The following is a 23,745-nucleotide window of genomic DNA, read 5'->3' as shown; positions in this document are numbered from 1 at the left end:
GGCGTTCATGACAGCCACGTCTGCGCCGCTAGTGGCCAACAGCCAATGATTTGGCTGGGGATGTGATGGGGGATCACTTCAGGTCTGGGTATGTTGATTATTGGCCAACAGGATGAGCCAGTCAGATCTCCCCAATGGGTCCTTCTTCTGTGATGCTGTCAGCTATGATCAGGCAGTCAGGCAGTAGAATAGGATATTACTTAGAGTATATATAATATAGATAAATCTGAAAAGGCTTGAATTAGCGTTTTGTCCAAATACGAGAAACAGAATAAAAGAAGATATCAAAGTGAGCCTTGATATCCCGTTGATATCCTCTCTCGTGCCTGGAGAAAAGACGCTAGTACCCTTTTGGTGTTCGGTTGGTGCCTTGTAAATCAGGCAGCAATCCCCGCCTAGGCCGTCCACCTTCATCAATCTCTCTTCTTCTTCTCTCACATCCAACCCTCCATCTAATCTTCGATTCTTTCTTTTCCTTTCCCCCTCTGCATTCCTTCTTTCTCTGCAGCTCTTCTCGTTTCCTGGAAAAAAACACCCAAAAAAGCATTTATCCACTTTGCAAATAGTCCCGATTAGTTCCGCCCCCTGAGGAAAACGTTGTGTTTTGGCAGAGACCCAAATTCATAGCATTTTTCGATTGCCTCAGTTCATCTCTTCGGATCCCTGAACTTGCTTTCGCCTCGGTTATTCGCACAGCACTGGCTTGTTTGGTCGCGACCTTCAGTGTTTTAACCTCCAAGTCTTCGATCTTCGATCTTCGGCATCGCGTGAACTACTCTCTTTTTTTTTTATTCGGCTGGGATTTGCAGAGCATTTCCCCGGACATTTTATCCTTTCTTCGTGGTCTTGCTTCGCGCGTGGCTTTATCTTCTCAAAAATATCCTCTTAATTGTTTTTTCTTTTTTTTTCCTTTCGAGGTGTCTGTCAACAAATCACCTCCACCTCGGCTTCCTCGAGACCTCTTCCTCGGGTTCGCGACTTTCAGAACCTAGCAAGTTCCTGTACAGCTTGGTTCTTCTATCATCTGCCATCTTTATTGCCAGCCACTCGCTCGCTTTGCATATCGTCACCTGTGATTGGTACGTGTTGTTGCCTTCTGTCCCATCCGTTAGATCTTACTGACCAGTTTCTGGATACAGAAACGCCGACTCTCGCGTATACGCTTTCTTTTTCGGTCGTTGAATTCCGATCTCGCAGACTTATTCCAACGTATTGCATAGACACCATAATTCCTTAATCGCCGGGAAGTGAGTTCAGCTTTGTGGTTGACCCCAAACGCTCACGTCGAATCCGGACGCCAAAAGATACCACTTGTCTCGCTTGCATCCTATTGCACATACCTACAATCCACACCAAACGAATACGAGTATGGACGCTGGCGGTCTTGCTCAAATGTCTTACAATTCTTCCTTCAATAATGGCAATTCCCTGGGTGTGCCAGGCTCTGGCTTCGCCTCGCGCGGCAAAGGTTCTCACATCAAGCGCTTGAGCATGCCTCCCCAGGTTGCTACCATCGACGAGTCCCAAACATCGGCATCTGTTTCCACTCCGCGTACCAGTCGCTCTCATCTTTTGGCTGGACTGCGAACTGCTCCCAAGTCTGCCACAATCCCCTCTGAACATCAGCAGCGGAGTGGAATGGAGGGTGCGCGATTCACTGGGTATTCCAACCGAGGGGCCGAACGGGTCCCACAAACTGCGACCGGAACTGGATTCCCACAGCACAATTACACCACAAATCAAAACGCGAACTCGCAGCGCAATAACTCGCAGCACAACCGCATGATGTACACCATGCCGGAGCAGGTACTTGCACCTCCGACGCTTGAGATGGCCGGTGGAGATATTCCAGTCGATGAGAATATGTACGCGGAATTGATGTCAACCAACCTGTTCCTTGCTGCGCAGCAGCAACGCCTGCAACAGCAGTTGATCAGTGTCACTGCTGCAGCTCAGCAATTCCAAGGCCTCAACCTTGGAATGTCCCTTCCTCGGCAGCAACAGGCTCCTTCGCTCTCCATCCCTGGCATGGGATTGTATCAACAGCAGCTCCAACAAGGCGTTCAGCCCATTGTGCAGCCGGTCCCTGGTCAACCTGGAATGTTCTCCGTCTACAATCCCCTTACTGGCCAACAAAGCTACATCATGGATAACAACCCCCAGGAAGAACCCCAGCAACAATTCTATCAAGATACTCAGTCCCATATTGGCCAGCAAGTTCCACAGTTCCGTGCAGAGATCTCTCCTCCTGCGGACTCTACGCAATCTCCTATGCAATTCCCACAGCCAATTTCCCCCCGGTTGGCAGTCCCTCTCCGCCCCACGAATCGTCTGTGAATGTTCTCCGCCGAGGCCACCGCAAGAACCCTTCGTTCAACCCAACTATCAAGACAAACATTGATACTGTCAAGGCCAATGTGGGACCCGGCCCAAGGTCTGCGGCCCTGCCGCCGACACCGGCCACTGGAACATTTGGACCCGGTCAAAGTCGTGCTGGTGAGCATCCGATGCGTCAGCCCCGTGGCCCCCCTTCGCTTGAGGATCTCGTCGCCAAGCCCACCTCTAAACACGAAGGTAGCAAGAACTTTGCGACCCGTCAGCGACGTCGTGCTGTTCTCAATCTTGTTCGCGCAGGGATCGAGCGTCGTGGCGACACACGCAGTTTTGGATACCATAGCAGTGGAGGCACTAACACCCCTGCGAGTGAGAAAGAGTTTACCTTCTCGGATGGCGATGATGCCACCGTGCGCAGCGGCGGAAGCCTCTCCAGCAAGCCTAGTCTAGGCAGCCTGCGGGCAGTTGCTAACGGTGCCATTGGATCTGAGAGAAGGGAGAAGTCTGGCCGGGACCGCAAGTCCCCGGATAGTCCCTTCCACAGCGCCACTCCGACTAGCGAGGACGGTGGCTACTTTTACTCAAAGTTTGTCGATCCCCGCGGGGATTATGCTCACTCGCCTAGTGCCAGTGGCACCTCGTCGCCATCAGTGGCGGATGTTGTTGCTGGCCAGGGGCCGGCAGTCCAGGCACCAGAACGGCGCAAGACGCCGATGCTGGTGTTGTCCAGCGCTGAAAAACGCAAGACACCCTTCATCTAATGCCGAACACCACGTGACCATAACGTATGACCTTTTCTTTTATGTTTTTCTTTTTTTGCCAAATGGGTTGGCCTTTTGTCTTTCCTGGTTTATCGAGTCCTGATCAAAGGGGTCTCGACAGCAGCTGACCCTCTGCCATTCCTTTTCTCATCACCACTCTATTGCTGGCAACTCATGCCAAAGTTTATGCTTTTGTGACGAAAGACCTCGATTGGTCTGAAATGACTCTATTCTTATTTGTTTCCTTTTTTGCTTATCTTCATCTTTATCCACTACATTCTCTATCATTTTGCCACCTAGCTTCATTAGGCTGGGCAGACCGGCTCTATTTTCTCGGAAAAGACAGGATGAGTTTGAGATTGGAAGAGAGGCACCTGCGATGGCAAGTTGTCTTCTCTTCTCTTCTCCACTTGGCTTTTGGTGTACATCTGGTTATGTACAGACTGCTCACCTCGATGCATTCTTTGAGCTCAGATCACCTTGGTGAATATATAGCTTAGCAAGTGTCTGATCTTGTTTGAATTATCTATCAAGTTTTGGCTATGTTGGTGATATTCCATGAACGCATCTAGTATCGAAGTAGTTGTTTTTAGCCGAATAAATTCCAACGTATTATGCAGCTATGCTTCTCAGGTCCTAGGATAATCCTAATGTTGTCCTACAATCACTCATGTGGAACGCCAGGTTATTCGGTCTGTTGAAGAGTTCTAGCTAGGTACCACTCGAAAGTCACGCGTCTTCTGTGATTGATAAAGTAATGAAGGGATAAGATATGGATCAAAAGGCCATCCATCCATCAGAGGTCACTATGACTGGTCGTGAGTTCTATATCGAGATGTGAGGCGAGGTAGCGTGAATCTCGCTACACCACATCCAAAGTTCTGTGGTCTTCATGCACCATGTATCTCACGCTTAGTCTGGTGGTTACGGAGTTACAGAACGGGTTGTATGCTCATTATTATGGAGGCTGGCTCTCAGCCCGGACCCGCTATATAGCTATCTCGGTTCCTATTTACACTTTTTGTCCGGCAAAATCAGAAGTGGTTATACTATCCACTAGGACTCACATCCTAACTGCCGCTATTGGTAAAGTGATGGGTCGCCCCAAAACGAGTACAGTGAGAGAAATGGACAGTATGTGGGCACGCCATACAAAATGTACCTAATTTATCGCCAGCTAGCAACTATCGTTAACATGGAGCACACAAACACCTGGCTAGTATCACGGTTACAATGCAATAGGTCCATGCCCTATATTATTCAAACTTGTGATACAAGATACTAGGGCAAACACATGATGCCTCAGACAGGCACCGATAGATAACATCTTCCAAGGTTCAGATGTCGACATATTATAAATATTCTCATGATAGACAGTCTATGGATGGCAAAGATAGGCATTGTGAGGCAGGGTAAAATGTGCTATCAATCCTACAGCCTATCAATGGTGTCACGGGATGTTTCAGATAGGAGGTTATCCTCTACCACGGGATCTCTGTGCCATCAATCACGTTGAAGAATTTGCCCGAGGTCGTCTCCCGAGTCACATTACGCATTATCAATCTACACAAGTTAGTCTACAACCTTCATTCTTCTAGATAGGGAAGGGAATCATGTACCAGGCCTAGAACGGCATCGATACTCTGGCGCTGAGAGTTGGGGGCTTGGGGAAGGCCCATCGCGCGGGCGCTCTTGTTACCGCTCTCCGTTTGCACGAGGCTGTCAGATAGTCAGCTAATGTCTCCTATCCGAATAATGTCTCTGGTGGCTTACCCGGGGTGCACGGCAAAGGTGACGACGTCCTTGTTGGCGCTGTGGATGGCACTACGTGTCCAGAGTTAGCCGATTCTTTTCCCAGTCAGGGTACGCTAAAGCTGGCAGCATCTTACGTAGTGATCCAGTTCAACCCCGCCTTGGCGATCCCGTACGCCGGAGCGATGTGAGCCCTATAAACCTGAAGCCGGCCAATCGAACCGGCGGCACTAGTGACCGACACCCACTTGGGGGCCTGGGACTTCTCCAGCAAAGGCTTGACGGCCTGGTATAGGGTCAGGGGCCCGAGCGCATTCACGGTAAACACGTCAGTCACGATCTCGGGGCTCACTACGTCCAAGGGGATGCTGAACAAACGCACTAAAGTTATGAGTGCCGCCAATCCGCTTATTGTCTGGGATCTGCCCGCAAACAAGCGGACTAAGGTCCTGGCTCAAGCAATTTAGGAGCGCGAGCCCTACGTGGCGGGTAACGAGGCCTTTCGGCCTCCAATTTAATAGAGACCTAAGAATATCCGGCGGGGTCCGGCGAGGGTGGCGTTGGGAAAGAGGAGGTCGGGCTAGTGAGGGAGGTTAAAGAGAAAATTGTCGGGTTCAGAGATACTACGGCCTTATAGACCTATTATCACATCGTGAGTTGGAGTTCGTTTGAGCTGGCGCGGTTGATAGGGAAGACTTCGGTACTCATTATTAATGCGGCAGAGGATCGTATCTCGCCGGTCGAGCGGCAAAAGGGTGTGTATCTGAAAGCACTGCAGCGAGAGGGTGGCAAGGGTGGAGCGAGGGAAATACTTGTCGTCGACGAGGGGAGAGGGCACCTGGTAGCGAAAGTCTGAGGGCGGCGATAAAGAAGCAGGTTGAGTTTGTACGGAAGGTAATTTTGGATTCAAAGGTGTCTAACAACTATTCCACCCGATTCATAATCCTCCTCGCTTAAGCTCATGAGTAGTGAGAGTGATTGATGTCTGAGACTCGAATAAGGGTGTCTGTCATCAGTGCGGCACTAATGCTGTAAGATAGAGTGATCTGTACGAACATGAGCTATATAGCTAGCTACAAGGGAAACGTCTCGGGGCAGTTTACCACCCTAGAGACATCTCTTGATTGCGTGTCAATAATTTCTATAGCTTAATATTCCTCAATACAATGGACTGGGAAATGATCTCTTGATCTGTAGAGTGAAGCCCAGTATATACATACGTAGTATCCCACATGATTGTAAACAGCGCCGTCGTAGGCAATACTCAGTATTAATCTACTTGGCTGGTTGCCTTGCCGACATCAAACAAAGTTTTATATTCTGTAGTGTCGAACTTGGAGTCTATGAACTACTGTGCATGTCTATAGTTTTGCTTTGAAGTACATGAGAACTCGTGGGCTGCGTTATATATCAAGAACCATGGTACGGGCACGGCCTTAAAATATCTTGGCACAAACCCTAAGTTGACATGCGGAAAGTCTAGTGTTACAATAGGTAATTGTAGGAAGACAAAATATTAACTCCCAGGCCACGCAAGTGTCCTGTAATTGAACCAGCTTTATCTGTATCTACCCGAGGATAGAGCAGCCGGACCTCCGTGGCACATGCGTCCCACATACGTTGGTAGACAATATAGTATTTATGTCAGCTGCAGTCCAAGCTTAAGTATTGGTCCCTGCGTCCTTGCAGGTTACGCCATTATCTTCGGTACGGCTGGCCGGGGAAGAGGGCCGTGTGACTGAGAGGGAGGAGAGGGTGGCACATGTGGTTGTGCGGTCGCATTGTTGCATGAAACGATGAGATAGAGGTAAGCAAGACATATTTAGTCAAGCCTTTTCAGGTTTGATAGTGTAAGATGTCGCTTTAGTCGGGGAAGGGAAACAAATGGGCGATCATACCGAGTATAATTTACCTTTTGTAACGAGCACCTCGGAAGAGCTCACCCTGGTCCCATCTGATATCCCCTCAAAGGTTTTAGGAGTCACCTTGTACGGTACTCAATTGGAAGTACTGTTCAATTGCCACACCCGAAAAAACAAGTTGGGCCCTGGTTGTCTCCCCCTGACTGATAACCATGACTATCACGGATCCAGAACTAGTCAGCAGCCACATCTGTGAGCTTAAATCGCCCAAGCTCCCCTGACGTAGGTTTTTGGGCAGCATATTTTGGGTAATTGTCATTACCTAGATAAGCATCTCACGTCTTTAGGTGGCACAATGACGTGTGAGGAGCTCATGGTTGGGATATTGGTTGATCATGAAGGGGGGAGGTTTCAAGCCCACTCAAGAGTGCATGTGTGCTTGTTGAACTCCCTCATGGGTAGTATAAGCGGTCCTAGCACCGGAAAAGGGAAAGAGAGCAAACATTTTGCTCGGATATTAGTGCAAGCTTTTTATCTGTGGTACCTTGTACATTGTCGGGACAGATCAGAAACCTTCAATATCCCCTCTGAGGATGAACACCGAGTCGGGTCTCGGAAGTCTTCCGGATGTCGACGCGCGGTATGAATACTCATCAGTTTCTCGGTGGAGATCGGAGAACCCGGTCGGAAGGGAGATGGACATCAATATCAATGAGATTCTTCCCAATGGTGTGATAGCTATCTTCAAACCCCGAGTACTGGTATTGAATTATAGTATGCAGGTGGATAACAGGACAGATTGGAAATCTCTATGTAGTTCCTGACTGGTCGAATCAATTAGGAACCAGTGGAAAGCAGGTATCTCGCAGGTATCTTGCATGACGGAAATGTTTCGCCTGTCGGGTGATTTCCCATGATATCAAAGATATACAAGGGATGGTTTGGACTAGTTTGTAATCGCATTTTTATACGTCAAGACGAAAATAGAAAGAGAAGGGGGTAGAGATAACCTTGGAAGACCAGATATGTTACTTAGTCAATATGAGAAAGGTAAATTCAACGCTAAAAAAAAAGAGTTGCTCCACTGATCTTCCTCAAATCTCTGATCCCGAAGATCACTCTTCACTGTTCTGATACTATGTACCCCACCCACACACACACCCCCTTTAACCTGACGCGGCCATCAGATTCTTCTTTGACTCTGCCGATTTGTGGGACCTCACGGGTTTGTGAAACCCCTAGTCTTTTTGACGATGAGCTCGGTCCCCCCTGTCTCTCTCCCCTTTTGGGGATCTTCCGCTCGGCCAACGGTCGAGATTCGGTGAGGTTCGACGATATACGATCCAGAACTTCGGCTGTGTCGACAATCCATTCCCTTTCAGGCTAGAGAACCGGGTCTCGCTCAACTAATGCGCCAATCTCCCGCAATACCCGCCAAAGGGGAATGTACCGTATCTATATTGACCCATCGTGGCAAAATGGCAAAACTCATGAGAGAACCTGGCATGGGGATGACGCCTCTACGGCTACACGGGGAAATCATGGCCCAAAAGAAATCCCCCTCCAATGCAGTCTCATTGGGCCTCTAACTCTTCTTGATATGGCCCATGTGCTGCTCAGCAAACCGGAAAGGACCTTTTTTTTCCTTCCTCTCTTTTTATTTTAGACCTGTCTTTAACCGAGAAGATCCTCGTAAATAGAGGGAACTCCTGCGTCCCAGACTTGATGTTCACTATCTCTTTTATATTGATTTGCCTTGCCTGATTTCTTTTCTCCTTGCCCCTTCCTCCGAGGTTGCATATGTTCTTATTTTCCGATACAATATCCTATGTCTAATTATGTACACATGACATAGTTGTCATTCCTGCTGGGACTTCCTCCGATCTCAAACCCCCCTTTCTCGAGAAGCTCTAGACCTGGTGAGCAGGTTCGTGTCAGTTTCTTTTTGGTTGGAGACAGCTTTCTCTTCTTTTTTTTCTCCCCCTTTTTATATTTCAACTTTGAGGGGGGCGAGCTCATCATCTGTTGGGTTGTTAAAGCACACTAAATCCCGGAAATAAGAGCTCTCTCATGTTATCTCACATAGCTGACTGTTGCTGGGTTACAGTTGACCACCTGGGCACATGAACCGCACTACCCGTGCTTTGATCTAAGAGCTCGGTCACCCAAGGGGTCTGTGAGCTCTACTGAGTAACCAAGAACTAGATGTCAATTTGAGAGAAAAAATTACACCAAAATGGCGGGAGGTTATTTTGACCTTCCGATATCCCGCAGCACCTCTGATGAAGGATCGTCAAGTCTATCAAGGTCGCGTTCCTTTACATCATCACTGCCCAGTGATAGCTTTCAAGGCCAGCCAGTATCTCAGGTGCGGAGCTTCAGTAACGCTAGCGCACAGGACAAGTATCGGAATGCAGGCACCCTGAAAGGCGCAAATCGCGTCAAGCTTACGGCCAGCGAATCCGAGTCGAGAGAACAGCCTGCTGGGACCATGGTCGAATTCCGACTGGATCAAAGGGGTACCGAGCTGCCGCAAAGACCATTACCCACTGCCAACATTCCAGGTTTCCAGGAAAAAGTCCCCTCAAGCCCGCAACTGGCACCACAGGTGGAAGATGATCACACTAGCGCGTCAGTAGATGTTTCTGGTTTGACGATCAGCACCAGGACTAGCCCCCCAGGGACGTCAGGAGAATATGAACTTGGTCAGGGTACGCAGGACAAGGGGCGTGCCATCTATTTCGCACATGAAAGGGCCCACAGGTTCACATCCCTTCTCAATTGCCCCCAGAATTCTCCGAAGCAAAGCCCTCGGTGCAGCCTAGTGTCTTCGATTGGCTCCAACCCGGCTGAAGTGGCGTACCAGACTGAAGATGGAGATAAATTTCCTGTGATAAGCTTCCCCGAGAAACAACAACTTTTCGACAACTTAATAGATGAACATGAAGCGGACATTTTAGACGGGCGATCAACACCGCACACATCCGAAGCCCAATATCTAGTGCATCAAATGTCACCTCGAGACCTCAGCTTTCTGACTCGCCTTCGCCCTCGGTCTCCCGGTTTGCACTCCAGTGACCAAGACTCCGCCAGCGACGACAGGAACTCATACGAGTCTGCTGAACGGACAACAAATTACCGTGGAGGCATTCTTTCATCGCTGCTCAAGCTTTACGACCAGCCTCCTTATAATCACAACGAAGGCCGAGGACGTTATGGGCGCTCTCGACAGGGGAGCTCTTCCGAGCTCAGTGGACGCGAAGTGTCCCCGGACTCTGTCTGCAAACCGCAAAGGAAGTGGTACGATAAATCTACCGCTCGTTCCAGCATTTCCATGGCCGGCTCGTCCCGCCGCTCTGGTTCTCCCTTTGCCATGCTCACGCGGTCCCGCAGCAGTGGTGCTGCCATCCCGAGCCTAGGCCGCTCACGTCCCAAGCCTCAGCTCGAGGATGAAATTCATATCACTGTTCATATTGCAGAGCTTCTGTCTCGACAACGGTACTTGATTCGGCTTTGTCGCGCTTTGATGAAGTATGGAGCTCCAACTCATCGGTTGGAGGAATACATGCGCATGACAGCTCGTATCATCCAGATCGATGGTCAGTTTTTATATATACCCGGCTGCATGATCATCTCCTTTGACGATACCTCCACACATACAACAGAGGTCAAGGTCGTCCGGTCCAGTCAAGGCATCGATCTGGGTAAGCTGGCCGATGTGCATGAGATTTATAAGGAGGTGATTCACGATGTCATTGGAGTTGAAGAGGCAATACAGCGGCTCGACGAGGTTATGAAAAAGCAGAGCAAATTCCACATTATGTTCCTGATCTTCGCCCACGGCTGTGCTAGCGCATCAGTTGGGCCATTTGCCTTCAATGCCCGACCGGTCGATATCCCCGTGGCATTTCTACTGGGATGTCTCCTCGGGGTGTTACAATTGATCCTGTCCACCAAATCAAGCTTGTATTCGAATGTGTTTGAGATCTCTGCCGCAGTCCTGACGTCTTTCCTTGCTCGTGCCTTTGGAAGCATCAAATTCCATGGGGAACCTCTGTTCTGCTTTTCTGCCCTTGCACAGTCGGCCATCGCCCTAATCCTACCAGGCTACACTGTCCTATGTGCCAGTCTGGAGCTCCAGTCTCGCAGTATAGTTGCAGGTTCTGTTCGCATGGTCTATGCTATTATATACTCGCTGTTTCTCGGGTTTGGAATTACCATTGGCACTGCCGTTTACGGGCTCCTCGATTCTCAAGCTTCAACAGCGTATACATGTCCCGCCAGCCCCATCCACAACGAATACCTACAGCGGTTTCCCTTTGTGATCCTATTCACTGTGTGTCTGGCGATTGTCAACCGCGCCAAGTGGAAACAAATGCCGATTATGATAGTAATCTCTCTGGCCGGTTATGTTACTAACTACTTCAGCGCCAAGCGCTTCTATTCCAACACCCAGGTGTCCAATGCCCTGGGCGCATTTGTCATTGGTGTAATGGGCAATTTCTACAGCCGGCTCCGGCATGGCCTTGCCGCTGCGGCAATGTTGCCGGCGATCTTTGTCCTTGTTCCTTCCGGTCTTGCCGCCAGTGGGTCTCTGATATCTGGTATTACTTCTGCGGAGGAAATGACCCGGTCTCCATATGCGGTTGTGAACAATGGAACTCAAGGATTCGTCGACGCGGCAAAGAAGTTATCAGCCGACGAGGCTAGAAATCAAAGCTACAGCGTCGTTTTCGATATCGGATATGGCATGGTCCAAGTGGCTATTGGCACGACAGTTGGTCTCTTCCTGGCCGCTTTGGTGGTTTATCCACTTGGCAAAAAGCGAAGCGGACTGTTCAGCTTCTAGGCCATGGAGTTCCCCGTCACTTCACCCTCCGTTCTCTATTGCATTTATCTGCCTTTTTGTTGCGTGCATTGCTTTGTTGTCATGCTCGACTACCGAGTGAGTGTCTTGGACATTTCGCATACGCGAACACCGGATCTGAGGATCGGGAGTTCATTTGCTGTATTCTAATTGTTTTATATTTTATGAGACTGGCAAATGCAAAGACACTGGCCTCTTTGCTGCATCGTCTCTATCTTTTCATCCCTTTCCCTCGCCGATCCAGTCTATATTGACTCACTATCCCGCGACCCTCTCCGTCCGGACATATATAGAAACTACGATTCTCACGAGTCACGACTAAAATCATCGAGGCCCTTCTTTTGCGTGCCTGTTCTTTTATTCTATTGGTCGTTTATCCCGGGTGTCACATTTTAATATGGGAAAATGGGAAGAAACTGTTGTGTGTATCTCCGCGAAATTTTGAAAGCATCAATTGACGGAGCAGCAATGTGACTTTTTTTATTATTTTGTTATATACATCAGCCTTAGACCCTTGTAAATATGGCGTGTTATTGCACAATAATAACGGTGCCTTGTATACCGTCGATCCTATTTGATCCTATGCAATCCTATACAACCGTGTCCCCCGGTCCTGCTCAATCATATACAAATTCTCTTTGCTAGGCTATCTTTTTGTTAGGCCCTTAATAGAAATCAGGCGGAAATCGTGCAATCCACCTGTTCTTCTGGACATTGTTTTAAAAAGAAATCTTAGAATAGTGGACAAGTAAACCGTATATCTTACTACCATCAGATAAATTAGGGCATCTAGCCGTATGGTTAACAGAAAGCAGAAGACTAATAGTTGGACGGCATGCATTAGGTATTTGACTCCCTATTTACTCCATCTCAAATCCCTGTCTCAAATTCAGATTCAATGAATGCACCCCATGGAGCACCGGATATCTCAGAATTGCAGACCTAAACCCCGAACTCCGAGCTTGTCAAGCCGTTGAAACGCCACCGTAAATGCACCTTTCCCCATCCCATTATACCGGACTGCCGGACTGGGTTTTCATCAAAATCATCGCTATCAATCAATTCATTCATAGTGAATTCCCGCAGGAAACAGAAGAGGGAAGAAAGGAACACGAATGTCAATCGCCGGAAAACAAATTATTGAGAATATACGTAGGAGGAACCTCCCAGGAAAAGCGGAGGGATAGTATTTTCTATCGTCTCTCCACCCGACTAAGTGCTCCTAGAATGAGACCCAGGTCTTCTTTAATTCTCGGTGGTGGGGGGTGTTCGTCGTCGTTGCCTTCCATTGCGAGACGACGTTGCGTGTTCTGCGCATCGCGCTCTTCCAGTCGCTGTGAACAGATGCGTAATATTCGGGATGAAACGGTATCTGCGGAGGCACGGTATAATTCGATGTCATGCACACCCGCTGCAAAGGCATCGAGCGTTGGTGCCAGCCCAGAAGTGATGCGCGATAATTGAGCAGAGACGGCAGATGGAGTGATAGGTGGTCGGGTTGAAGATGGGGTGGAGGATTCGCCTTCTGGATGATTCGAGGGATTGAGAGAATCCAGTATGGCTTGTTGTGAGGGGTCAAGGAGAGAGGAGTTGACTTCTTCGTGTTGTGATTTTCTTGAAGGTTGTTCATCCTTTTGTTGGTTGGCGGGTTGTGGTTTAGCCTTGACGGTTGGGATCGCTGGTTGTCGAAGAAGCGCATTGAGAGATTGCCTTTCTTTGTGTAATCTGGGAATTCGTTAGTCCTATACACTTATGACAACTCTCAGTTGTATACTCACTTCTGTATATGCTCCTCCAATTCCTTGATCTTGTCTGTATTTTGTACGTTTCGCGGGTTCGGCTTCTTGACAACCACCGCTGGAGGGTTCAAATCTTCGCGGCTGAGCCAGTTCGAAAGCTCCGAGTTGCTCGAGAAATCCTGAAGAAGCTCCTCTTGAATCACACGCGCTGGAAAAGGTCAGATCAACACTCCCTCTCGCACAAGTCAAAGGCTTTTCACGTACCTGCTAAGCGCGCACTTTGATCGTCCGAGTTTGAGCCTCCTGAGGGCTTTTCTCCTATTGCACGAGTCGCACACCAAATTAATAGTTGGCGCATCCTTCGCGGCTCCGGGATTCCGTCATCGGCAATGTGCTTGTAGAAATCTGCTGTACTAACTTCTCGATGGGGTAACGCTGTGCGGGAAAAGAGATAAAATAATCAGCATTCAGCCATTTATAGCCCATCTCAAGCCAACAAACCTACCATTTGATGTCCCTGAATCAATTAGAAAACTAGCCCTTCGTCCTCGCATACTCAAGCTGCTTCGCCGTCGCCCTTTCTCGCTTTTATCGCCCTTTCCGCCTCTGAACTCTTTATTGCGCTGAATCACCGGAGTATCGGCTACCGGCAGTGCAACCTTTGTACCCTCTGGCGGTTGTGCTGGGGAATTATATCCATTTGACTCAGACACTTGCACTTGCTGTTTGGCTTTTGGTGGTCGTCCTGCTTTCTTCAGTTTCTTTGTTTCAGGCTGGTGCTCCGGGCTGTCGCGGGCTCGTGATGAGCGGACTGTGTTTGTCGGTTGAGGCCCAGGTTCTGTGTGTGTAGCCTTTGCAGCCCCCCTTGTGGGCCTCCTGCTTGGAAGCTCCACGCTTTTCTCCTTAGCTGACACCACGCTCGGAGTGATCTCATCGTCCCTTTGCTTTTTCCGTGGCCGTCCTCTCTTCGGTGTTGACTTCGGAGGCGCATTTTCCACGTCTGAGCGGGGGTTTTCTGGAACTGCTTCGATTGACGGCCTGGGCTTCTTTGATGGCAGTAGAGAGAACTGGAACCCTTCCGCATCCTCCTCGTATGCCACTAAAGAGACAAATTAGAATATTTGTTTCAATCCTCACCCGAGGAACTTTCACCCCCCAGCGAATTACTCACCAGCTGGCCGCTTCCCTAGCTTGTTTGTGCTCTCCTCAAGTTCTTGTTTACCTGCACTGAGTCGCGTAGTCCTCCGTTCCTTGATCTTTCCAGTCCCACTAGACGCGGTCGCAGAGCGCGCTTGTGTCTTCGGAGCGGCCATTAAAATCGTCCCCAGCGGTTCGCGACGCTTTGTCTTGGTCGTTGTGGTCGCCAGGACCGCGACTGTCATGTCAGGAGGGGTTCACGCGGGGTTATTGTGGCCGGGAATAAACGTAGGGGTGGCAAAACAAGCACCCCCGTTCCGGGTCGACTAGTCACTTTCGGGGTGTCCTATTCTCCAGCCAAATACCCCCTGTTTGAAGAGGTTTCGTCGAGAAACAACGAGCGCGACTCCCGTCTGTTTCTGAATGCCAAACTCGAGTTAAAACCCCCTAAACAGCTGATCAAGCTCGACACGGTATTGTCGAATCAGACGGTTTGTTGATTAATCGGTACTTGGTGTGTGTATAGGGTGGTGGCACGGTTAAGTTGAGGTCGGGTCAATCGGCTCGCGGAATGTTAGGCGCGGGTCGCGTCCCAATTCAGAACTGCAGCTGAGAAGCAGTAGATTAGGCGACTTATTCAATTCAATTGCGAAAAAAGACACGCAAGGGAGCGGCAGGTTGGGATGTGAGTGGTGGGTTGGATTCTCGCACGCGGTTGTTTTGGTCGGGCGCGTGGGGACCGCGCTAGTCTGTTTTGGGACTAACGGTTATACTTCAATGCTCTTCTACTTTGACTGCTTCACTGCTTTCATTCATATCAGAAATATTGAAGCGCTGTTAATGTTGTATGACTGGCTCTAAAATGCAACTCTCCCCCTCATCTCTTCTACCCCCAGTCCTTGCAATGTACAGATGCTTAGATAAACGCTATGATGTTTTCACCAGAATACAAATAACACCCCGACACCGATGTTGAAAAACAATATGTTCAGTGAGAAAAAAAAAGCGGTGGGAGTTGAGCCCTGTCCACTCCAGAGGGAAAAAGAATGACAGATCATTGGATCGACTTGAGTAAAGTGGAGGCTTTGCTGGATGGTGCCAGGCTGCCCTCGATGCGCCGCTTGGCTTCTTGCATCTCTTCGGCGGTGATATTCTCCGACTCCTTGGGCATGTCAGGTTCATACTGAGGAATATCCGGGCTGTGTCCGACAGACATGCCAACTCGGATCTAATGAGAAGAGAGTGTTAGTATGTAATTGATCATGAGAAACAGGGTTCGCCTCTTACCAAAGTTTCCAAAGCTCCCTTGGAGTTGTCCGCCAGGTCCCTGTCGAAATTTACTCTGCCATCTTCAAAGAGCACTAAAAGGGTGCTACCACCGAATTTGAAGTAGCCCAGTTCTTCGGCGCGTGAAACCTTCTCGCCGGCTTTCCGGGTGATGACTGTGCTGCCGACCATCATGGCACCAACGCAGACAACCATAACTCGGCCATGCTCGACAGAGTCAATGGGGACAAGAATGCGCACATTTTCACCGTAAACATCCAAAGCGGATCGGATCGCCATAGGATTCACCGTGTAGTACTCGCCCTCGATAGTCTTGGGTTCACCCATGATTCCATCTACGGGAATGTGGAAGCGGTGATAATCTTGAGGTGCCAGGCGAAACACTCCGACACCACCGTTTCGGTATCGAGCAGCATCCTCTGGGTAAGCATTTCCCAACAACCTTGCAATTGAGAACTCACGACCCTTGACCCAGATGCTGGTTGCATCGCTCAAGCGGTCGAAGACCACGGATCGACAGTCGGCGGGAGACACAACAATCTTAGGCTCATCAGGAGCGGAGCACGGACGGGCCTCAGGCTTGAGGGCACGGTAGAAGAATTCGTTGAAATTGCGGAACTTTTCTAGGGGCATCAAGACTTCGGACATATCGAGCTGGTGAAAATTGATAAAGTCCTTGATCTGAGATGCCGAGGCTGGGTCGTCATATTTGCGACCCTGTTTGACACTCAAAGAGCGCAACACACGGCGGACTAGTAAAACTTGTTAGCAAATAGATATTTTCGTTAGACAGAGAAAGTTGGCATACTTCGCTTCTTTTCCATATCACGGCTTTTAATACCCTTATACAGCAGCCGGATGCCGAGTCGCACATAGACACTCATGCGTTCCTCGTTGATCTGACCTGTGATGCGATCTTGTACAAGGATATTGGCCGAGTTCGCTCCGAGTTTGTACCCGCCGTATGAAATCTTTGTGATGACTTTGGAGTACCACTTGCGCTGTGCCTGGCTGGAAGTCACAAAGCCACCCATCACTAAGTTGTCAACCTGGCGCCAGTCCTGACTTGCGCACGTGGCAATGTGCGTGATGATATCTGCATCAGAGCGTTTCGCAAGACGTGGCTGATGGCAAAGTGGGCACTCGCGAATCTCGACGACATGCTCCTCGCCCCTCTCGTCTGCGAGATCATCGGGCTGGAGGTACTCATCAGCAGAGCTGGATTGCTCTTCACTGGACAGTGTTGGAATAGATGTTTTCTGCGGATCGGTATTGGAAGCGGCAACAGTGGTGGTTTCCAAAATGTGTTCGTCGCTGCTAGATGGTTCACTATCCTGACTTCCAGCATTTGACAGAGGAAGCGAAGTCGCTCTGGGAGCAGCCATTGAATTTCTCTTTTGCAGGGTTTGAAGCGTGTCTTCCAGACAAACCACTGCCTGGTCGAATGTCAGATCATCGGTTTCATTGGACTCATTCTCTGCGCTGTAGCGTTCGAAGAAGCTGTCAATTGTCGACTCCTTTAGCGTTGAACCGAGAGTGTCAAGCATTGTCGTCATCTCCACCTTGTCAATGCGACCGCTATCGTCAGCGTCATATTGCCTGAGCATCAATCTCCAGAACTGCTGTCGGAGAGCACTATACGGCAGGTATTTTGCCTTGACATGCAGCTCCGGCGAGTGTTTATCTTCCCACCGTTCTCTATTCTTGAGTATGAGGGGAATAGTATAAGATCTGAAGCCGTCCTCGTCAGGTGGAGGGGCTGACTCGCCATCATACATGTTCAGTGTGGAGGGCTGCGTTGAGCTAGCACTATCCATCTCTGAAATTCCTTCTTCTGGGAGGGAAGAAGGTGCAAGGATAGTCGGCGCTGGTGCTTCGAGCATTGATTGGCTTGAGACTGAGGTGGCGGAGTGACGCGTCTTTAGTATAGGCCGAGCCAGTTTGGAGAGACTTGATGAAGAATGCGAGGGCCTGACTCCAGATCGCGATGGGCTGACTCCAGATCGTGAGGGACTAACTCCAGATCGTGTACCGGACTTGGCAGCTGTAGTGGGATCAGTTTCCTCCACCTCGTCTACAAACTGATATAATCCCGTCTCGGGGTCTGCTTCTGGGCCAGACCGAACGAGATTTTGCAGAGGGAAACCCGCAGAGGCAACAAAATCATTACCAGAGAACTTGTCTCGATCTATCACAGTGAAGCTGATGGTATAAGACTGTTCATGCCGCATCACCTGGAACACCATTTTCTCATGATACACCGGGTTCAAGTTATGGCGGATGACCGGAGTTCTCAAGGTTTTCCTTCCGAGAGAGGTCACGACAAAAGGATCCATATCGAACGATGTCCGCGTTACTAGTACATCAATTAGCATCTGGCGTTTTGCCATGCAGAAGGAAGGATAATCCATACCATTTCGCTCAGGAGGCAGATCGGTCGCCTTGACAATTTCCATGAAGACAATACCCTGAACTCCAGTGCCCGAGCCTGAGAATTGGTAGGCACGAGCTGCCAGGGACTTGCGTCTCAAGCGAGCCAGCCGAAGTCGCCGACGGCGCTTTTCCCCCACTTCTGGGCCACCTGCCAGGTCATCGGCCTCATCAGAGGTCTCATCGTCCTGTTCCAATTCATCGAAGTCGGCGGGAGGGACCTGAGGCTGGTCATCCTCATCACCCGAGTATACCAATTTCTTGAACTTGCCGAATATGTCCGGCGGCGTAGCAATGGGGTTCGCAGAATCAGCAAGGGAGAACTGCAACAGGATCTCGCCCGACACAGTGCTGTCCTTCCTTTTCGACGTCTTCCGCTTGGAATTCAAAGTGTACCATTTAGGCTAAGGATCAAGTCAGCACGAGCCACCAATTATCCGAGCAACGTGTCCCTTCACCCACCGGTTGGTTCACCTGGCCATCAGCGAAGATGTCCTCCAATGCAATATCAAACTCGCCCAGGTAATCCTTGCCGAACCGATCATGATCCCAGCATATAGCTTCCAACAGCGGTACACCCACCACGGGCATCTCGAACGAGACGTTCCATTCTGGATTCAGGGTCTTGAATATGGTCGGTGTCGACTGCCTCGCATCTCCTAATGTAACGACCAAATACTGTACAACATGTAAGCGGTCTCGGTTCGAATTGTGTTTGTTGGAGGGGGTGCTTACTGGGTCGCTCGTGCCACCTCGATCTTTGGCTGCGAGGTTGCGTCCCTAATGAAACCATTGAAATCAGCCAAGGAGCCCAGGACATAAATAAAGGTCACACAATTCTTCAATACTTACCCGGATCACTGAAACCTTGAGTAGCAGGTGTTTGGTTTCCGTCGATCGCAAAGGACTGGTACTTCTGCTCTGTCCGGGAGTCGACGACGCGCTCCTCGCGCTGAGGTGCGAGCTCAACCGTTGGGGTAATGCCAACCGGACCATTGCGGATGTACACAAAATGAGAAGAAAGAAAAGAAGAGAAAAGGAAGAAGAACAAAAAAATTGTTGGGCGGGTGGCTTGGCCCCCTGGTCAACACAATTGTTGACGTCCTAAAGAGACCCCAGACGTTGATCGACGATCCGCTGGTTGTGCTCCGGGTCGATCACAGGCCAAGAAATGGATTTACCCACTGTAATTCCCAAGTTCCCTTTTTTTTTCAAAAACAGGGATTGGTTCAAATAGTTGTATGATAAAAAGATCGCAAGATGTCAAAGGAAATGTAGAGAAACTTGAGGGGAAAAGTGGAAGAAACACTGCGAATTGGGGGCAACTGGGGGGGGGGTTGTCGATATCAAGAAAAACCCCACACCGCAAGTTATAACAGGGTGAAATAGGAAAAATGGATGCCTATTGTATACATATGGACTTGGCGATGCCCTGGATATACAATAACATGGATCTCTTTTGATTTTTCTTTCTTTTTAAATAAACCCATGTATGCAATGTACGGAGTACTCCGTAAGGCCCTGCACGAATGTTATGCAGTACCCCGCATCATACTAGTTATTCTACTAGGTATATCGTAACTCCTGCTCTGGAAGTTATGAATATTATGTAGCTATGAAGGTTGTAGAAAAGGATAAGATCTAGAGTTAGTCTTGTCGTCGGTCTGTTCGTCCCCAAACTTCGTCGGCATTAGCTTTGCCCTTGGTTTCCGGCACAAATTCATAGATGAATACCCCAAGCAACCCGGCCATGGCCGCAAACACCCAGTATACCTGTCCACGACCACCAAGAGCATCATCAAGCACTGGGAAGAATTGTGCCACCACAAAAGTTGCGATCCAGTTGGCGCCCAGCGCCCAGCTTTGTGCCGCACCGACAGCCTCGGGCCCCACAAGCTCGGAGGCCAGGATGAAGGGGACCGGGCCCAGTCCGACCGCGAAACATGCCACAAAAAGTAAGGCAGCGATCGCCGTCAAGATCTTAGCACCGAGGTAGATACTTATCGCGAGAAGTATAGAACTGCAGCCCATACCACAGATGCTCAGCATCAGGCACAATTTTCGACCAATGCGATCGGGCAGTGGAGAGCACGCGAGTGTGATCACGAGATTAACCGCAGATATAATTACCGTGAGTAGCGCAGCAGTCGTGGGTAAGATGCTTTGTAGTAAGGACACGCTGTACATAACAATACTGTTCATCCCCGTGAGTTGCTGGGCGACCATCACGCCAACCACAGCAATAATAGCTGGGCGGTAGTAGGGGTCTTTGACAACCTGCATAAACGTGACTGCAGGCTTCTGAGGCGGCCTCTCGCCAGATGGAGAGAGCAAGGATTCTTCCTCGCCAGATACAGGGGCATCTGTGGTCCTCCAGCTCGCAACCTCCGCTTCAATATCGGCATCCCGACCACGGATCCGCTGCAAGACCCGGCGTGCCTGACTGATCTTTTCGTTTTCCGCGAGCCATGAAGGACTTTCTGGTACCAAAAAAAGCCCCAACAGTTCCAGAGCACCGACGATACCAGCCACAGCCAGTATGAGTCTCCAGAGGCTTGCTTCGCTCCAAAAGTATCCCAGAGATTGGGTCAACAGAATACCGACATTGGTCATAATCTGGGTGAAAGCACCCAAGAGGCCTCGAGCACTGGGAGGAGCAATTTCCGAAATGTAGATAGGACCAACCACAATTGCAGCACCAGAGCCAATCCCAGAAAAGAATCTACCAAGACTCAAGATAGAAATCGCCGGTGCAAGTGTCTCTGCCGCAGGCCCCAAAATAAAGAACACTGTGGTCGCTCGTAATGCAAGCAGACGTCCGTATTTGGTAGCGATGGGTCCTGCCAGCAGGGCTCCGAGTAAGCCACCGAGCGTGTAGATCGAAGAGACGAGACCGAACTGCGATGGGGTCATAGGGAAGCATTGCGGTAGACCATGAAAAGGGATGCCCGAAGAATGAATCCCTTGACGTTCGCATGTTATCACGGCTTTGGGGGCATTGAGCTCTGCCTGGGTAATCCATGTATCAGTAATGTTCAGCAAACATAGGAGGAGGAGAGGGGGAAGGGGGGTGATATCGTACCAGATGGAACCCAAATTGAAGCGGGCCAAGAGTGACAACAAACACGAGATATATTAGGTATGGTGTAACCCTCGACTGGGTCGATGCACTCAAAACCATTGTGAGACAAATTCTAGGTCAACCGACGACCTTGTGACAGATTCAAGGTACGTTGAGAGGAGGTCCGAAGCATAAGATGACGTTTGCCGATAGAGATAAGATGATCTGAGGTTAATGTGGTCAGACGAGAAATGTCTGCCTAGGTAGCCAAATTTCACATTGGGTTTAGTTCTTAGAGTCTTCTTCACGATTCAGAAATGAGTTGAACCAGTTGAATAGTTGAATAGTTGAAAACAACAAGAAGTTGAAGCTACAACCTTCCAAGTCGTGGATCCGACATGTGATCTGACTAAGCGTTGACTTGTCCCGGGGTTGAACCTATCGCATTGTACAATTCAGATAATACCTTGGAAATATCTCTCTTCTGATCTTTCAATCCTTTTTCTATATTCAAAGAACTGGAAACCGTGGAGAAGGGTATCTCTCCGCCAATGGAGTGACAACATCACCGACCCATTCTGATCCACAAATGAGTCTGACAAACCCGCCCTCTTCCTCCGGCTCTCTCTCGCGAACCAGAGTCGGTAACTTGAAACGGAGTCTCCAGGCTACTGTCGATGGTAATTATATATCTTCCTTGAATCTGGTTATTCGTGGTTCCTTGGTGTAACGCCTTGTCTCTTCCTGTCTTTCCGTCATGTTTGGAAAAGGTTTCCCTTTCTTGAATTCTGGAGGATTCTATTCTCGTGGTAACTCTTTCCCTTTGATTCTTTGTGATGATGTTGTTTTCGTGGTGCTAGTTGACAATTTAAATGGACCCTGGCCAACACATTCGATTCTCAACCTGGCAACCGGAATATGCTAACCGGGGGTTTTTTATACAGATGCCATTGAATCAAGAAGACCCGGTGGTTATACCAGCAAAGTCCGGGTCCGAGATCGGTATAATATAGTAGGCTTCATCAGCAGCGGTACCTATGGCCGAGTATACAAGGCCGTGGGCAAGAATGGCAAAAAAGGAGAGTTTGCAATCAAGAAGTAAAAGGCTTTCCCTCTAACATTCGATTTCTTCTTTATTCTAACCTCATCCAGATTCAAGCCCGACAAGGAAGGCGAAACGATCCAGTACACGGGTCTATCGCAGTCGGCTATCCGTGAAATGGCATTGTGCACTGAACTCTCACATGCCAATGTCGTCCAACTAGAAGAGATCATTCTAGAGGACAAATGCATATTCATGGTATTTGAATACACAGAGCATGATTTGCTGCAGATCATTCATCATCACACCCAGCCTCAGCGACATGCTATTCCAGCAACCATGGTCCGGTCTATCATGTTCCAGTTGTTGAATGGACTGCTCTATCTACATACCAACTGGGTCCTGCATCGTGATTTGAAACCAGCCAATATCCTCGTCACCTCAAGCGGTGCTATTCGCATCGGCGACTTGGGGCTAGCACGTCTATTCTACAAACCACTCAACTCCCTATTCTCGGGCGACAAAGTCGTCGTCACAATCTGGTACCGTGCACCGGAGCTGCTCATGGGGAGCCGACATTATACTCCTGCCGTCGATATGTGGGCAATAGGATGCATTTTCGCCGAATTACTCTCACTGCGACCAATCTTCAAAGGCGAAGAAGCCAAAATGGACAGCAAGAAAACAGTCCCTTTCCAACGCAACCAAATGATGAAGATTGTCGAAATCCTCGGTCTTCCCCGCAAAGAATCCTGGCCAGGTCTAGCCTCCATGCCCGAATATTCACAACTCCAGTCCTTGGTGCTACACCGCCAACCTTCGCATTTCCACCGCGGCTCTAATCTTGAAGGCTGGTATCAGAGCTGTTTGAAAAACGGTGGATACACTTCCACCTCCGCTGCCGGCACTCCCGGTGCAGATGGTTTCGATGTTCTGTCGCGTATGCTTGAATATGACCCGTCGAAACGGATCACCGCCGAGCAAGCCCTTGAGCACCCGTACTTTACCAATGGCGGCCCCATCAGCGGCAACTGCTTCGAAGGTATCGAGGGCAAATACCCACACCGTCGGGTCACCCAGGATGACAATGATATTCGCACCGGCAGTCTTCCTGGCACCAAACGGAGTGGACTGCCGGATGATTCGTTGATGAGGGCTTCCAAGCGCCTTAAGGAGTAATCTTTTATTTGGTTGCTGCATATTTGTGTTGATCATATTTTGCGGCGTGTGGACAGGCTGGCCATGATATCCACCCACATCATACATTTAATTCGGTGTTAGCGTTACAATAACTAAGGAATTTGCATCATGATGATTTACGCAGGATTTAGTTGGTCATTTAGCACTAGAAGCTACAAGACCACTGTGTATTTTGTATGAACGTGGATTTAATGCCCAATTAAAGGAGTCATTCGAACTCTGTCAGATACTAATCATTTAAATTGCATAGAATGCGCCATTTGGACTCATACC

The 23,745-nt window shown here is 49.3% G+C and overlaps 7 protein-coding genes across 7 annotated transcripts; 3 read left to right on the top strand and 4 right to left on the bottom strand.

Annotated features, from left to right (window-relative positions):
* Positions 1-1,368: 1,368 nt before the first annotated feature.
* N7516_000807 (uncharacterized protein) lies at positions 1,369-3,095 on the top strand (the record flags this gene model as incomplete). The annotated part of the gene is made up of 2 exons (XM_057213529.1): positions 1,369-2,230; positions 2,287-3,095. The coding sequence occupies 2 exons, from the start codon at positions 1,369-1,371 to the stop codon at positions 3,093-3,095; spliced, it is 1,671 nt and encodes a 556-aa protein (XP_057075412.1).
* Positions 3,096-4,643: 1,548 nt separating this feature from the next.
* N7516_000806 (uncharacterized protein) lies at positions 4,644-5,555 on the bottom strand (the record flags this gene model as incomplete). Its single annotated transcript, XM_057213528.1, has 5 exons — positions 4,644-4,658; positions 4,715-4,814; positions 4,869-4,919; positions 4,985-5,215; positions 5,497-5,555. The coding sequence occupies 5 exons, from the start codon at positions 5,553-5,555 to the stop codon at positions 4,644-4,646; spliced, it is 456 nt and encodes a 151-aa protein (XP_057075411.1).
* Positions 5,556-8,945: 3,390 nt separating this feature from the next.
* Positions 8,946-11,558, top strand: N7516_000805 (threonine/serine exporter family protein; the record flags this gene model as incomplete). Its single annotated transcript, XM_057213527.1, has 1 exon — positions 8,946-11,558. One exon carries the CDS (start codon positions 8,946-8,948, stop codon positions 11,556-11,558), a length of 2,613 nt encoding a protein of 870 aa, XP_057075410.1.
* A 1,211-nt stretch (positions 11,559-12,769) lies between these two features.
* N7516_000804 (Mis12-Mtw1 family protein) lies at positions 12,770-14,697 on the bottom strand (the record flags this gene model as incomplete). The annotated part of the gene is made up of 5 exons (XM_057213526.1): positions 12,770-13,301; positions 13,355-13,523; positions 13,580-13,750; positions 13,821-14,414; positions 14,487-14,697. 5 exons carry the CDS (start codon positions 14,695-14,697, stop codon positions 12,770-12,772), a joined length of 1,677 nt encoding a protein of 558 aa, XP_057075409.1.
* An 809-nt stretch (positions 14,698-15,506) lies between these two features.
* On the bottom strand, positions 15,507-19,165 carry N7516_000803 (putative phosphatidylserine decarboxylase Psd2; the record flags this gene model as incomplete). Its single annotated transcript, XM_057213525.1, has 7 exons — positions 15,507-15,680; positions 15,740-16,491; positions 16,548-18,095; positions 18,153-18,573; positions 18,632-18,847; positions 18,905-18,949; positions 19,022-19,165. 7 exons carry the CDS (start codon positions 19,163-19,165, stop codon positions 15,507-15,509), a joined length of 3,300 nt encoding a protein of 1,099 aa, XP_057075408.1.
* A 651-nt stretch (positions 19,166-19,816) lies between these two features.
* Positions 19,817-21,350, bottom strand: N7516_000802 (putative MFS glucose transporter; the record flags this gene model as incomplete). The annotated part of the gene is made up of 2 exons (XM_057213524.1): positions 19,817-21,178; positions 21,252-21,350. The coding sequence occupies 2 exons, from the start codon at positions 21,348-21,350 to the stop codon at positions 19,817-19,819; spliced, it is 1,461 nt and encodes a 486-aa protein (XP_057075407.1).
* A 469-nt stretch (positions 21,351-21,819) lies between these two features.
* Positions 21,820-23,451, top strand: ssn3 (cyclin-dependent serine/threonine protein kinase SSN3; the record flags this gene model as incomplete). The annotated part of the gene is made up of 3 exons (XM_057213523.1): positions 21,820-21,910; positions 22,175-22,328; positions 22,383-23,451. The coding sequence occupies 3 exons, from the start codon at positions 21,820-21,822 to the stop codon at positions 23,449-23,451; spliced, it is 1,314 nt and encodes a 437-aa protein (XP_057075406.1).
* Positions 23,452-23,745: the final 294 nt, after the last annotated feature.

This window comes from Penicillium verrucosum, assembly GCF_028828655.1.
Source record: "Penicillium verrucosum strain IBT 35672 chromosome Unknown utg000001l_segment0_segment0, whole genome shotgun sequence".
In the NCBI taxonomy this organism is placed as follows: domain Eukaryota; kingdom Fungi; phylum Ascomycota; class Eurotiomycetes; order Eurotiales; family Aspergillaceae; genus Penicillium; species Penicillium verrucosum.
This window is presented reverse-complemented; position numbering and strand designations above follow the sequence as displayed.